Source organism: Magallana gigas, chromosome 3 (assembly GCF_963853765.1).
Source record: "Magallana gigas chromosome 3, xbMagGiga1.1, whole genome shotgun sequence".
NCBI classification, from domain to species: domain Eukaryota; kingdom Metazoa; phylum Mollusca; class Bivalvia; order Ostreida; family Ostreidae; genus Magallana; species Magallana gigas.
The window spans coordinates 50,905,548-50,922,337 of record NC_088855.1 but is presented as its reverse complement, the minus strand read 5'-3'; the positions used below and the strand labels follow the sequence as shown (position 1 = coordinate 50,922,337).

Below are 16,790 nucleotides of genomic sequence, written 5' to 3'. Positions count from 1 at the left end.
ATGTTAAAAAAAAAAACAACAACAACATATCGACCGTTTTATATTGCTTTATAGAAACAATGTACGACATCGTTGCTAAAATTTTGTCTCGGGAACTCTCTAATCTTCGATACATTAAAAATATTTAAATTTACATATATGAACATACATAACGTTGCAAACAATAGTCTTTCTCTGCTTATTGTTGCCCGCTGCCATCACATGCACCATTATGAACCATTTAAACATCATTGTATATTATATAAATAGTGCCTGTTTGGGAGGGTAACAGTTGAAATTGACACCCCGAGAAAACCATTGTCAACCGACGCGAAGCGGAGGTTGACAATGGTTTTCGAGGGGTGTCAATTTCAACTGTTATCCTCCCAAACAGGCACTATTTATTTTGTTATACTGAATGTCTTTTTTAAAATTTTTAAGAAAATTTTACTGCTTTTATATAGGAATAACGTGAATTCTACAGCGAACCGTACGCGCATAATTTTCGCGCATGTAACATTTTTTATTATTACCTAATCAAAGGGATTTTGTTGTTTTATTACAAATTAAATATTTGCGTCTATTTTGAACTGCCGGTCAATAGACTGCGATCTATTCGACCGCCGGTCAATAGACTTCGATCTATTGGACCGCCGGTCAATAGACTGCGATCTATTGGACCGGCAACGTATTTCAGAACGCGGGTATGTTAATGTTATATCCTTTCCATAGTTCTCAGGGAATGTATATTCCTTTACATAGACGCTGTTTTTAGTACTTGGTGAAACCAAATACAATGTTATCAAAATGGAGTATCAAATAATCAACAGGTTTAAAGCGTTATATGAGGTAAAAGACTAATGAAAATCTAATGGGTTGAAGACTCCCCCTTCTTTGAGTAAACTAATATTAAATTGAGATGTTGTAATGCATGTAACAGGCTTTGTGCATGTAAAAGATGGGGAAAAAATCTGAGTATATTGAATAATGGCACGAAAACCATCTGCAATATGCAAATTGTAAACCCCGAAAACTAAAATAGGAATTAGGTAATAAAACAATTATTTAATGCTTGAACAGTCAATAGACCAGAATTTTTTCCCTTGATGCAGGGGACAGCTCAGTATGATCTATTGCCCTCGGCCGTTGGCCTCGGGCAATAGATCATACTGAGCTGTTCCCTGCACCTCGGGAAAAATATTCTGGTCTATTGACTGCTCAAGCATTAAATAATTGTATAATGTTACCCGTTGCCAAGTGCGTTGCTAACGCTGAGGGTAATAGTAAATATTATTAACTGCGTCTTAACCAATCAGATTTCAGTATTTAACATGAAAGTATAACAAAACCGATTGTAAGTATGTATTGGGTACTCGTTAACGTGGGGTAATCAGGAATGACCATGTTATGCAACAAGTTAGCTAACTTCTTAAAGTAAATCTCGATATACAACTGAAATAACGAACTTGTTATTTCGTTGATACTGTAGACATGGAAATATTTGCCGCATTTTATTTTCGCTCCTTTCGACCTCGCTGTTAGTGGTGAATTAAAGACTGGGCGAATTCAAGACAATGTTTACATAACTTTGTTCATAAGTAAGGGTATCTATTTTTTATGATTGTGTCTGGGCGAATTCAAGACGGAGTGAAGCCGTTTGCAAGTGTTGTTCTATTAAAGGGTGGGAATAACACTGTACATATACAGTATACATATTCCGGCGTTTTATCTGAGACATAAATAAATTAACATTATTTATGTCTCTGGTTTTGTCGATCCATTGATGTAACGAATCTCTGTCTCCAGACCACTATGTTTTGGCAACTTCATGTATTGAGCAGCGCCTGCAATTAAAAGCAGTATATACAAGCAAATGTTGACAGAAATGTGATAGAAAATGAATTAGAAGCTTTCTGTCCCTGTTATAAATATAGCTCTAATCTAGATGTATTCAGTAAACATATTTTCCGATAATTTACATTTAGAAAATCCAAAAAATATTTCAGATGTATAAAATTAAAAAAATAAATTTTGATCAAAGCATAACAATATTTAGGTCCTAGTGTCAACTCGTTTAAATTAATGGGTAACTTTTGCCTCGGGTTCGGAATCTCATAGATTTTCAGCAATGGCGGCGCCCTTGCAAAGCACGGGTGTCAATGGAACATATCAGAACAACACACCCAAATTAACGCCCAAAGACGTTGAAAGTTTTAGTTTTGTTATGGATCATGTTATTGGCAATCGTAAAGAGAGGAGGGCACAGGTTATTCCACTTGGAGGGATCCCGCAGTTCCCCAAAACTAGAGAAGAGATGCTGGTGTCTGGCTTTTTCGAGAGCTGTGTGTGCAAATCGGCATTAAGCTGTGTTGCAGGTAACTAGAACACATAAAGAAAAGGTTGATTTATATCTTATTCGAGCTTTGAAGACAAACAGAAATGATTGATGTGAATATTGATTGGTAGTATTGTAAATATTTTGTGCATTGGTACTTTATAGTTCAACAGGTGGGACCAATCGCCCAAATGGGATATTGGCCTACTAGCCCGTTGGGGATATAATGGCCCAAATGGGATATAAATTTAAATCAAATTTTTTTTATTTTTTGCACTTTAAATTTATATCCCATTTGGGCTATTATATCCTGAAAGGGCTATTATATCCCATTTGGGCGATTGGTCCCAACCTGTTCAACTGTATATACATGCAGTGCAACCACTATAGTCTGTTCCAAGTTATTGCTTCCATCAATTTTTGATGATTTTTGATAAAAATACACATACCTGTGAAAGAAATACAATTGAAATCGGTAAAAGGGAATATATCCAAGATATCTTCATTGAACAGTTATCCCTTTTCACTCATAAAATTTCACAGGAACGAAAACAAGTTTCTTACGGAGATTTGTAATGGGAAATGTTTACATCTTTTCTCCACTCGGAATACACTCAGAATACATCGCGCAATTTTTTAACATTATCATCCGGGCTTAATAATGGCTGATGCAATGCAAAATTCCGTAGACTTTCAATTTTTGGATGTGTATTGAAACCCGAAGCGGTAGAAGGGGCGTTTTTAAACAGATAATCTGGACATTTTTCATATAAGTGGATGAATGTAGTTTGAGCACAAAGGTATTTTATACTATTATTGAAATATCAAGCAAAAAGTGGTGGAAGCAAAAACTCGGGACAGAGTATAGAATGTGCAGCATCAACGAGTCTTGTTTTCATCAAATTAACTTTATATAGAAGTAATAACATCTAGTACAAAGCGAGAATATGTGATTGATATTCCTGTGTAATATTCCTATAACATGTATAAGTTTTGTATGTTTTGTAGGGTTTGGACTGGGTGGTTTGTTTGGATTGTTTACTGCTGGTGTTGACCCCATGTCCACAATGTCTACTGAAACTCCTACTACAAGAATGGTCCTAAAAGAAATGAGGGCAAGATTCTGGTCCTATGGTAAAAACTTTGCCATTGTTGGAGCAATGTTTGCTGGAACAGAATGTTGTTTAGAGACAGTTAGTAGACATTTATTTTCAATCAAACAGTCGGGTTTTATCTAAAACTAATTTATATAATTGAAACTAGTTCATTCAGACTCAATTGTATTTGGTAAAAATTTTATTTCAGTATCGAGGAAAGACTGAGCTTGGGAATGGTACAATTACTGGATTTATTGTCGGAGGTGTTCTTGGCCTCCGAGGTAAGTTTTTACAAATTATTTTTGGGATTAAATTTTTAATATTTTGTTTGGATTTTTGTTACTGCTACAAAATTGAATTGTTTTGAGTATTTTCTGACCATTTCCTGTTTCCTCTCTTTTAGCGGGACTGAAGGCTGGGTTGTTTGGTGCCATGGGATTTGCCGCTTTTTCTACAGCCATTGACTTTTATTTACGTCATTGACATTAGATTGATTTTAACATGTTGTATATAGTTTGTAAATATTTCACACAATTAAATATAAATATACATGTAATATTATTTATGCGATATTTCATTTTGTTTTATTTTGTTGTTTTTTATCAGGACATTACACATATGTATGAATTGATACTTAGGATTTTATAAATAATGCTCTGAGGATTTTGCAGGTTTTTTTTTTTTTTGCAAGGGTGGCCCCTATAAACCCTGGAAGTAAGGGAAAGCATAGTACTCTCTCTCTCTCTCTCTCTCTCTCTCTCTCTCTCTCTCTCTCTCTCTCTCTCTCTCTCTTTCTCTCTCTCTCTGAGATAAGTTTTCGGCAATTATTTATAAAAGCAATAGGTAGAAAATAAAACACCTTCTAACGACAAAAATTTTATCCATTATTTATTTTTGAAATTAATTTTGTCATTTAACGACCAAAACACTGCTAATTAAATAAATGCGTGAACGATAGATTTCAAGTGTATGAACTGGTTAGGACGCGATTCTGTGTTCTTTAAGCTGTATGCACTCATTTTGAATTCTTGAAAAATAAGAGAGATTTTTTTAGAATTTTTCTATGTTCATTCCATGACTGGTTTCCAAATAGTTAGAAATATGGAAACGTGGGAAGAAACGAAATTAAAAAAAACTGTCTGACCAAAAACATGCTAGCAAATTATTTCATGGAAAATCTGAAAAAGATTGTCATGTTTTTAATAAAAGAAAATTTATTTCGTCATACTTTAATACTTGGGGAGTTATTTTTATATATTTTCTTTTAATTACGACATAGTCATTAACATTTTTTTTCGGTTTCAAGGACGGGTTTTAACTACAAAATAAATTCATTCACAGCAACAGTTCAAGTCAGCTATGAAAACTGAAGGTATTTTGGGACATCTACATATAGTGACGTATAATTTATCGAAATTAACAATAAAATTAAGTTCAATTTTACGAACATTTCCATTTCCAAAATTGTTACTTAACAGCGCGGCTCAGTGGGTTTGAGGAGTTACTACGAATCTGTTGGTCATGCGTTCGAATCCCTCTTGGGATTTTATAATTTTTATTTTTCAAAAAAAATTTAAAAAGTATTTTTTGGTTAAATATAGTAAAATGTGAAAATTCTAAACCGTTGAAAGTATTTTAATTGTAATGTACTTTAGTCCACATTAATATCGATTAATGTCCGATACAACCTTAACCACTCCGTCTGAAGCAAAGGTGTCACTGGAAATAGCTATTAAAAGACCCAGCACCAGGCAAGTGACGAACATCGACGACAGAAAGTTATCAAAATCCGATTAACACTGGGATCATAAACACACTATCATCTTTACCCTATATTCTTGTCGAAACGACAAGGGGGTTACATTTCACAGCAAAATGAAACACATACTGTGTATATACTCTGTACAAAGTGTTTGTATCTGACCAGGCCTCGGGATCTTAAAGCTATTTCAGACTTAAGTCAAAATTTCAGCCAGTCATTAAAGGGACAACGATTTGAGCTCAAATTTATCAAATTTTATTATTTAATTTTTAATGTCTAGAATGGTTAATAATGATATTTTTAATGCTGCATGAAAATCTGAAAGCCAAATATCGAGTTACGAGCAAGATACACTTATTGAAAATCTTTGTTTTGTAAACAAAGTGCGAGTCTTGTTATTGTTTACATTTGTGTTGTACTGGTATACTTATATATTTACTTAGGCCTGTCTTTCCGTGAGGAACATGGGCCACAGTGTTTGTTGTTGCTGCTTCTGTAACAATTTGTTTTGTCTAGGGTGGGTCGTTTGCCCTACGCAAACCTCTATTGACCTTGAGGAAAGGTGGTTTGATTTTTTGGTCTTTACTTCCGAGATTGTTTTCCATCCCTCGATGTTGAGCACAGTCCACCCATTCGGCTTTTTATATTGACGTTTTTATCCATCTAGCTTTTCACGCATGTGGGTATGGCAACAAGGCAGTGGAGGTTTAATTTGGAATCAAATTATATTTTAAGTTTTCCTTCTCTTAGATGAGTTGTCCTCCCAGACTGATGAGCCCCATCTAACCAAAGCCCTGGTTTTCGGGCACCATATAACTCGCATTTGCCTCTTCTCATATTAGTATTAGCAGTTCCGCGGGGCTTAATTGCCCAAAACAAACATTTGAAAAAAAATAATATAAGAGGGGATGTGATTTTTTCCCCAAGATGTTTGTTAGGTTATTTTTTGCAATGATTGTATACACACCCCTGCGAATGTTATTGTCATTTAAATTTTAAACCACGTGGATTTATTTGACCCTTTCAGTTTCGCAGTAAAAATCATGCCTCGTGTTTATAGTCTATTTCATAGAATCTAGGTATTTGTAATCAAATATAAAACCTAGAGGTTTATTTATTTTAAACTTAATATCATTAATTGGTGGATAAAATGTGTTCTAGAAATAAATGTGACAATACAAAAAAATAGTTTTTGTCTGCTGTTACAACAATTAACATGCTTTAGTACGTAGAGATCCAAAATAGGATTATATTCGATCAGCGCTTGACCTAGTAATAGCATAAATAGTGAAACAGACTATACTATTTTATGCAGAATGTCCCTTGAAGATGGCTCGATATACTAGGTTTCTATGCAAAACATACACCCATTATTTTTTATAAAAACATGGTATTGCACACCACAAGCATCAAACATGGCTATGATTTAATTAAGCAACCCAATGTTTATATTTTCAACCACTTTACACCTGGTTGAACACGAACAATAACTCTGTTCTGAATATTATCGTTTAATATAAATAACCGCTAGATGGTGAAATAAGACATACAACTTAAAAGATTTTAATGTTTTAACATAAAGTAGAATATGATATGAAAAACGACCAGTACTTACGTATTTTGAGAATATTATCCGAACACTTATACTTCCGCTCGAAATTTCACAGAAACTGAACAAATCTCGGTGAAGTCTCGTGAACTTTCATTCGAGCACCTCTGGATTTATTACATACTTAGCAATTAAACGATAAAGAAAGCATTCCGAACACATTCGCAGGGGTGATACATTAGATTATAGATATGTCATAAAAAGATAATTTAAAGAAAAAATTCAGTAAAGTGTAGATACTTGGGGGTAGGGGGATGGAGGGGGGAGGGGTCGGTCCTGCCCTCAAGCACCTGTGCTCAAATCGTGTCTTGGTCCCTTTATCTGATTGTTTGTCATAAATAATCAATGATGATTGACATCATATCAAGACACTTTTGATATCATTTTGAGATTTTGTCAGTGTTTGCAACCAAGAGACATTAAGTATCAGATACATTTGTAGCTTCATGATCCTCGGGCTAATTCTATGGGATTCAGATCTGAAGAATGCTGGAGAAAACGTACACAAGAGAAAACGTACCCAGGAGAAAACGTTCCCAATTTCTAGGGTTCGTTTTCTCCAAGAGAGAACGTACCCAGGTACGTTTTCTCTTGGAGAAATGTTTAATTCAGAGAACTTAATTATCATGAGTATTTTAAGAAGTCGATAGCGCGTTTTTCGATAAATTATACGTCATCTTTATGAATAGGTTTTTTTCATTGCTAAAATGTTCCTAGAATTGACCAAACTTCGAAAGTCTCAAAGGTAAATAATTACATTGAAATTACTAATACTTAATTAAAGCAGAATACAGATAACAAACATGGTAAATTTATTGATCAACTATTTAATAAAAATCATTTATGAAAATAAAGTTGAACTTAAATCATGTCCAAGTCCATTAAATATTCAAACAATACAAATATAAGAAAAACCTTACGGAATCTATATTATTCTAAATATTCAACCATTACATATAAAAATAATTACTTTTATTTAATTCATGCATCTATTAAATTCATATATTCCTCAAAATTTAAGCAGTAAAATAGTATTTAAAACTGTTTAAAATTATGTTTATGATTTTTATAGGGTACGTTTTCTCCAAGAGAAAACGTACCTGGGTACGTTCTCTCTTGGAGAAAACGTACCCTAGAAATTGGGTACGTTTTCTCCTGGGTATGTTTCCTCTTGGTTACGTTTTCTCTTGATACCGAACTGAATACATGGTGTACCATAATATATAATACCATAATATATAATACCATACTCTTTGAATATATTTTGATTATTTACGAAAAAAATTATTGCAATTTCATGAATGTATACTCACTAAACGAATTTTACACACATCCATAAGTACAGTGCTCAAAATGACGTCCTTTAGATCAATAACAACGTTAAGTCAATGAGTAAAATTCCTCACAATAGCCGCTGTATAGAAATCCTGTTTTTTTCAAACGTTCTCACTATCTGAAAAGTCTATTGCTTATTGAGTTGTTTTTCTTATTGCATAACTCGTACAACTGGAGTCTGACAGTTTTAAAACGGAATATGCCTGTTCTCCTGTGAGATTCATTTTAAATTAAAAAAAAATCAGTCGAACCAAGGAAATATGATGTAATGTTTTGACATCATAATTTGAAATAAAGAACGTTTTCCCTCAATTTTAGGAGGGGGGGGGGGGGGTAAAACGATTTATTTTTTATTTGAGCCACAATTTACAAGTTTTGGCCACTTGACTTATTCCTGTTCGCTCCTTGGAGAGCAGAAGGCCGCAAAAACTCCTCGCCAGCGGACTCTGTTTAGGGCGGCTTTCTTTAATTTAAGAAGTATTTTATTCAAGTATATAGATACAATGAAATGGATTGAACAGCAGGCATACTGCCTATTTATGTTCTCTCCTGTAGTCAAGGTATAATATGAGTAATTATACAATTTTATATAAGATATGTGTATATATATTGCAACTGAATTTTGTATAATAGATTAATATTATAAATAGCATTGGAAGGAGGTACAGTGCAAAAAAAATAAACAAAAAAAATAGCTAATGATAGGAAAATGAAAATCAAAAAAATAGAAAAAATACTGGTTAATTGCTATGGATGAAAATAGAAAAAAGTATATGTAGTGTAGAGAAAAAATGAAAAATAAAAGAAAAAACATGTAATGATAACAAAACAAAAATTGATTACAGAGTAGAAAAAAAATGGAAAGTTTGGTGGATGGGGGTGGGAGGGGGAGAACAAATAGGCAATAAAAAAATGAAAAGAAGGGAGTGTAAGGAAAGTATCTTTTTTTTTCTTTACATGGGCCCCGCCGAATCCTGCCTCCTTTGCCTCTGATTCCACTTATCTTCTTCAGGTTTGCCAAGGTCTCCTCACTATCCTCTTTTGGCCAAATGATGTTTAATTCATACGAATTTATGGTACATGGGATAATCTTATTATTACAAGAAACATTTTAACGCCAGGCGCCTGTTGTTGTAGGAGCAAAAATGTTCAATGTATATTCATATGATGGCATTTGACGATCGTTAAAAAGCAACAAGTAGATAAATAATTCAATTAAAATCCAACCTCACTTTGATAAGGTCAATATTGATGGAGTAATGTTATTGCCGACGTATTTGCAATTATAGTCTATCATGGCCCTGTAAGTAATTCGCCAAAGAAGTGTAAATTGAACTCACCGGTTGGTATTTCTTAATTGATTTCAAAAGACATCATTTATAAGCAACTGACGTCACTAATGACGATGGAGAGGTGATAGACTTGACATGCAGACACACTAGAAAGTTCATCAAAATGAAACTAATGAACACGTGGTGCTTACTTAAATCTATTGTTACAGATAAAAATAAATTGTAACATATCAGAGTAGATTTAAATGAAAAAAAAAGTAAAAAAAAATTAAATTAAGATATAAAGAGACTAGCTTTTTTGTTGTTAATCCATATCAAATTCAATATACATTTTTTGATATTTTCTAGATAATTCATAATAATAGTTCTTTAAATTTATTAATTCTATATTTGCAGAGTACCATCGTTGTAGAATTAATATGCTATAACTAGACGTAACAAATCTTTACTTTTAAAAACGCAACATCCAATATTTAGTACATTTAATTACGAAGATCGATGATTAAATATAACAACAGTTAAATGAACACATATGAAAATAAATCACACTCTGAGAAATTTTACTTTAAAAGTCTTGTACTAAAATACAAATGATAAATCATTTCATTTTGAAAAGTATGACAGTTCATTTCTGATCGAATAAGCCGAAACAAAATTTTTGAAAATATGAGACATAGTGGTACTTCTTATACGGAAAAGTTTTCCGTATAAGAGTTAGGGATGAGAAAATAAAACTTCTTAATTTAATTGATGTCACCGATGTCCTTCATTCATGACATAACAGAATGAGACAGCAAACTATTTTAACGAGATCTAGACTTGAAAAGATTTCAGGTTAATTTCCTCAATCACCTATCTAAAATATTGATCTTCGTCATCTGTTTTAATTTTTTTTTCCGTATAATATCCGTCTTATGGATGAATAAAACCACTATTCTTCTTCGCTGTCTTCCTCACTGTCCTCTTCAATCCCTAGATTTCCATCGTCTGATTCGTCCTCCTCCATAGCACCATCACTGTCTGTGTATACTTCTCCCATATCCTGATCCTCTGTTTGACCTTCAGAACCTGGTACGTCCACGTCATATCCGCCTGTCTCAACAAAAACTACGTCTTTTTGACCTGGATCCTCAAAGAAAGCCGGATAAGGCTGGTTCGAAATCCGGTCGGATGGACCCGGAAGTACAAGGCTATCGGGCTCATCTACGATAGAATCTGGAATGTTTACAAATGAACCTTTCCCATCTGTGTATATTTTGTATGGGCTTTTCTTTAGTCTATACGATCTCCCATACATTTTACCGAATGGTCTCTTGTTCAGCATCGGGAAGTCGACGCTACCAGGGAAGGGTCGCTTACCAAAAGGACGTCTTGGGCTGTAGATTTGACCAAAAGGGCGTTTGTCAACGTCATATCTTTTCCCGTAAATTTTACCAAAAGGTCGTTTTACAAGTAGCTCGTGCCCATTGTGTTCTGATGGAGACGTGTTTTCCAAGATTATCGCTGCTTCATCGTCGAAGCTTCCGACCGATCTTTTTCCGTACCTTGATCCATATACTTGGCCAAACGGTCTCTTACCAAATTTGTATGAGCGACCATAAACTTTACCAAAGGGTCGTTTCACCTCGTTATGTTCATCCTGTGGTAGAACGTATCGTTTGCCTATCTTGTAAGAATTACCATAAACCCCTCCAAAGGGTCGTTTACTATATGAAATTCTATATACAGACCCAAAAGGACGTTTTGTTTGTTTTTGCGTGGAAGCGTGGACATTTGTTCTGTAGTTTCCAAATATTCTTCCAAATGGGCGTTTCACCGTAATATGATGGGATTCTGGAGGCACGAAATCTCGTTTTCCTAATTTATAGGATCTTCCAAATACTCTACCGAAAGGTCTTTTTGCCGCGAGGTGGGAATTTCCGAAGTCCGAAGAACGCCTCCCCATCGTGAATGGTCTGCCGTATACGCCGCCAAATGGCCGCTTCGCTTCTACATGGTACATTCCATCATTTCCAGCAATCGGGGTATCTAGAAAAATTAGGGAAAAACACCATTTGGTGATCAGCATTAAAGATATTAAAAAAAAAACCGAGAAAGAATATGAATAATCAGTTACTGTAATAATTTAAAAAACTGAGACCGCCATTCTGACATTTTTTGCTTCGGTGTTGTGTCGTCACATTTTATTACGAAGGGAAACCTTCAAAGATGTCGCATTTAATCCAGGATGACTTTTTTAACATCTATAAATGCCTGACAAATCCCCCACATCCAGAATGTTGAAATGGCATACATACATATAAAAAGAAATTTACATTTGAAAGTGTACATCAGTACATGTATAATATAAAACATCATTCTCTGACAAATTAACAAATATATATTTATACTTTGTACTTATCTCGTTTGTTTTATTAGTTCATTTCTAAACATTACAGCATAATGTCATATCTGTGCTAGCGCCATTTTTATGCGACATTGTGTGTACAGAACATGAACATTAAGTATTTTTGATCGTTATTCAGATCGTATCTAGATCGTATTAAATATTTATTTTTTTAAATCTTATCATAATTTTTTAGAAAACCACAGAATTTTTGTTTAAAAAGTCGACTGAGATTTACTTCTCATCCGATAAGGGATATACAACGCCTTTTACGCCCCTGTCCTTTCTTTCACTTAACAACAGTCAACAAAAATATGCTCTATTGTCTTGGGAATCTGTCGACAGAAGTAACACAGTTAAGAATTGACTATCCCTACGGTATATAAATGTTTAAACAAGTCTTTGATAATCGTTAGATTGGCGGTGTACTAAAGAGCAAATGTACGTTTAAGGAACTAAATGAGTTAAATGGTATTTTGAAATAAACAGGTATCGTATTATTATCCAAATGTACTATTTCTTATAATTGACTTTTAAACGATGCTGGAAGACCATTATATTTTATATACTGAACCAGCCAATGCCGTTGATAAATTACTTTTTTTTACCACTGTACTCAATTTCATCCTTATAAAGAACTTTATTCTAGGACAAACAGCTCACATACGTTCGCATTTTCTTCACATATTTAAAATCAAAAGACCAACAAATACTAGTACCAGTCAGAAAGACCTCTTGGTACACAGTAAACTTCAGCTGTAATTTATTAATTTTAAGTAACCAATCGCTCGCGATTGGAATGAAAGTACCATTGCATAATAAGCAATATAAATTCATCCGTTCCGATGACATCATTAGTTTTACAGGATTTTAATGGAAAAGTAGATCAATTCTCTTAAAGTTTTATCAAGCACTCGATATTAGTTTAAACTCAAGTAGCATTAATCTATTACATTTGCTCATAACTAATTACATTGTTGGTTGAATTTGGTTTTTTGTTTGTATTTGATCTGAAATTATAAAAGACCCAAATCGTCTAAAACTTATTTTAAACTGAAAATTCACCAATGGGACATCTAACTAGAATACATGTAATTTTTAAAGCGAACGTTTTCTTCATTAAACTAGTAATTTTAAATTTCGTGATTTGCTAAGGATCCAAAACAATAGAACAATTCTGAATATCAAATTTAAACAAAATAAAATTATTAAATATTTTCTTTGCACGTATCCCCAATTTAAGTTTCTGTTGCAATATTTATTTGACAATAAGAGACTCGACCATTTCTTTCTAGTCACCTGGCACAAACTTCTTTTATCTTTTATCTAAGTAACAACAGGGCTGCAGTGACCAATTACTTACCGGAGGGTATAAGCTGCACGTGGATAGATGTTGATGCTACATTGAAAAACAGGAGGAGTAGAAGAGAACTTTGGAAAATCCCGGCCATTTCTGTAATAAAACATAAACATTTCTATTGTCTATATCAAGACCAAATATAGATCTGGATGCTACATTGTAAAACAGGAGGAGTAGAAGAAAACCTTGGAAAATCCCGGCCATTTCTGTAATAAAACATTTCTATTGTCTATATCAAGACCAAATATAGATCTGGATGCTACATTGTAAAACAGGAGGAGTAGAAGAAAACCTTGGAAAATCCCGGCCATTTCTGTAATAAAACATTTCTGATGTATAAATCAGGACCAAATATAGACACAGCTGAAGCAGATGGATTGTATCTATTTTACTTCCGTAGATATATTGATTATAAAATCCTATATGATATTTGTTTGTAGCAAAAATTTCTCAAATAGGTTTTTGTTCGTAAATGAAATACAGTCTAAATAGAATTAAGATCCGAATGGAGGCCTAATTGCGCATGACGCTTTTTTCTTTTGTAGAAATAAATTTTTGTTCGTGTAATGTAAAAGTCAGATGCTATTAACACACAAAACAAGGCAATTTGTAAAATCAAATGACCAAGGTGATAGTGAAATCTGCATTTAGATTGGGACCAAAATACTCATCATTTGATGTTTTATCGAAACAAATTCCAAAAGATCGCCCGGACTCATATATATGGTAACAAGTTCATTTGCAAGTCCTAATTAAAGGAAAATCCACAATCACAACCAATGATTCCTCCTGGTCTCATCAGGGAAACCAAGATTTAGACTTTTCCAAAAGTGCAGAACAGCACATCTTTTTTAATATAAAATTTCGGTTTTACATTAAAAAAAACAAGTATTGTTCTGTCCTTTCTTATACTTTTTAAACATGAAATGTTCAATATTTCTATTATTTATGCTAAAATACTAAAAAAAAAAACCTGTAACGAACATGAAAAAATGCCTAATCATATATATTTACTCGCAAAAATGGTAAAACATATGAAAGAGAAATAAGTTTGACCTACCTTACTCAAGACTTATATGTGGCCTCCTCCTTTTCATTGAGAACAGGTCTTATATAGACCTATGGATGACGCGACGATGGACGCGCTCCTATTGGATGCCGATCAATTGGCATTTATCAGCAGATGGATCATTGCCATAAACATCATGGATTCTGTATGCAAATGAATAAATCACTGTTGCTGGCGAAATGGGAATGGCTTGGACCATGTTTAGTCATTCTGATATCCGTCTCCAGTTTAAAATCTGTGTGGCATTCGACTAGGTCATGCCAAAATTACAAGACGCAATTTCGTTGTAAAATGATATGAAGTATACTTATTATTTAACTGATCACAGCGTTTCATAGATTAAATTGTCAGTTAAGAATTCAAAGATTCAAACAGTTCTCATTATATACTCATTGGAAAACAAGTCCTACGTATCAACTGCGCTAAAAAAACCAACATTAATAGTATACTAACACACACAAAAATGACACTATTTCGATAACCCTATATTTGATTTTGCTTTTCATGTCGCCAAAGAAAAAGAAAAATCTTACCTGGCATATGCATGTAGAATTTTGTTACGGTTTTTATAAATGAAACAGTGTACCCATTCCAAATCAATGACAATTCTTAAACATCTTCACAAAGTGGCAGATTACGCTAAAAATAAAATATATATAATGAACACAAATTTTCCGAGATAATCGGTTTTTTTTTTTAAATTTCAGTACTCGATTTCTTTTCATGTCGATATTGAGTTCCAAGGTCAAGGCATTATGTATCATTATCCAGTTGAATTTCTGGATTATTGCGAAAAGATGAATCTGCGTGGAAAGCACAATGATTGCCAATGGATTATTTTATAAAAATGGTTTAATATGGATAAAAAAAACTCGCTCTAGAAATGATTATACAATGCAACTTCTTTACTTAGATTAAAAATTTATAATATTTACACCGGTATATTTTTAAAATTAAAGTGATAAATCACAATTTTACAATATAAATTTATGACAAAACCAGTCATTATAGCGCGTTATTGTATATTGACAATACTACTTCGTATGAATCCATAAAACGCCAAAAGGCTTTTCGCAGAAATAAAGATTTCCATATATACATTATAATCTTTGACACATTTGTGAAATGTGTTTATCAATTTGAGATGTATTTTTTATCTTAATTTTACACTTCTGAGTCCCGTATTATATTCATGGAGGAAAATAGTTAAAACCCACGGCTTTACCATGGAATACAAATTCACAGATAAAAGAAACAGAAACAAAAAGAAATATACTACTTCAAATCATCGAAAATCACGACCGGAATCTCACACTCTGATTGACCGTAGGTGTTCCTCGGATTCATAGACATATATTATTTTTAATCCGCCAATGATAAAGCTAAACTCTTTCCATTTTAACAAACATATATTAGTTTATTTGGTTTCCATCTATCGATAATTTAGAAAAACAATTCAAATAGGATATAAATATTCATAAAAACTTAGAGGAAAGTTTAGCGGCGCGGACTGGGGAGTCCGCAGTGGTATGTGTTGACACTTTCTGCTCCAAAACCTAGGTGTCTCCCCCCACTTGCTTTCAAAGCTAGGGGATAGTATATAAATTAAATTATTCAATATGGTTTATAAAAGGCAAAGTTATTACAGTTAACTGTGCCATGTGGTTACAATGTAAAATTGGGTTTATTGTATAGTGGGGCCTACACTGGGTATAGGTGGGGCCACATCCACCTCACTCCAGTGAGGGGATGCTACAGGCTGGTGCATGTAATAATTGGTTGATAAAGTAGCCTTTGTCATGCAAAGTTCTAAACCAGGTAGCACTGCAGGAGACAGGTTGAGAAGGGCAGGTCTCACTACCCTCCTTAGAACGCTGGGGATCGTTCAGGTTCGGACACTGATGTCTCATACTCGGGCCCACAGTGTGTCCCTACATGGGTAGTTAAACTGGCACACTGGTCGGCTCCCCAGTTACCCCACAAAAATTAAGTTCTATTTCATAATTCCTGAATGTTGCCAGGCTCTGTGTCTTTCAAGCAAATATAATGTATAGTGCTGGTTTAGCTTGGTGAATTCAATAATTAATTCAAATAGGACATAAATATTCATAAAAACTGAGAGGAAAGTTTAGTAAGTTTGGCCTAGACTGATCGTCAGTTTCCGATGACGACTTTTTCAGTCACAGAAAACTTCTGTTTGCTAGTTCTCTGTTTCTGTTTGCTAGTTCTCTGTACTGAAATGTGTGTACTACATCGTAAGCAAATAAAATAAAATCTCATAATAAATAAAATCATATCATTAAAATAGAAGATTTTGTTTGATCGATAAAAAAATAATCAACTGTGTGCTCATGGAGCGAAGGTTAATGTGTCTACATTAAAAAGCACCTGTCAGTTAACATATTGCTCACTTCATATTTAATAGCCTACAAGATAATTACAGTTTAGTAACTGCTATGTTCATTACTTATTGTACGGTAATGCTAATATCCCAGTGAGTTGATTCGATCTTTGTAATTTTATTTGACTGGGCGTGCTCCTACTATGCGACTAATGAATGGCATGT

The 16,790-nt window shown here is 33.7% G+C and overlaps 2 protein-coding genes across 2 annotated transcripts; one reads left to right on the top strand and one right to left on the bottom strand.

Moving 5' to 3' along the window:
- Positions 1-2,083: 2,083 nt before the first annotated feature.
- LOC105322488 (mitochondrial import inner membrane translocase subunit Tim22) lies at positions 2,084-4,074 on the top strand. Its single transcript, XM_011421226.4, has 4 exons — positions 2,084-2,354; positions 3,323-3,507; positions 3,620-3,692; positions 3,815-4,074. The coding sequence occupies exons 1-4, from the start codon at positions 2,108-2,110 to the stop codon at positions 3,892-3,894; spliced, it is 585 nt and encodes a 194-aa protein (XP_011419528.1). The 5' UTR covers positions 2,084-2,107; the 3' UTR covers positions 3,895-4,074.
- A 6,135-nt stretch (positions 4,075-10,209) lies between these two features.
- LOC105322487 (uncharacterized) lies at positions 10,210-13,256 on the bottom strand. The gene is made up of 2 exons (XM_011421225.4): positions 13,159-13,256; positions 10,210-11,437 (listed from the first exon to the last, which is right to left on the bottom strand). Exons 1-2 carry the CDS (start codon positions 13,244-13,246, stop codon positions 10,341-10,343), a joined length of 1,185 nt encoding a protein of 394 aa, XP_011419527.3. The 5' UTR covers positions 13,247-13,256; the 3' UTR covers positions 10,210-10,340.
- Positions 13,257-16,790: the final 3,534 nt, after the last annotated feature.

Bases quoted from the DNA above. Each gene is read 5' to 3' on its own strand.
- LOC105322488 (XM_011421226.4), top strand. From the start codon at position 2,108: ATGGCGGCGCCCTTGCAAAGCACGGGTGTCAATGGAACATATCAGAAC. The intron at 2,355-3,322 runs GTAACTAGAACA...TATGTTTTGTAG, and splicing joins GGCATTAAGCTGTGTTGCAG to GGTTTGGACTGGGTGGTTTG. The intron at 3,693-3,814 runs GTAAGTTTTTAC...CCTCTCTTTTAG, and splicing joins AGGTGTTCTTGGCCTCCGAG to CGGGACTGAAGGCTGGGTTG.
- LOC105322487 (XM_011421225.4), bottom strand. From the start codon at position 13,246: ATGGCCGGGATTTTCCAAAGTTCTCTTCTACTCCTCCTGTTTTTCAAT. The intron at 11,438-13,158 runs GTAAGTAATTGG...TAATTTTTCTAG, and splicing joins CGTGCAGCTTATACCCTCCG to ATACCCCGATTGCTGGAAAT.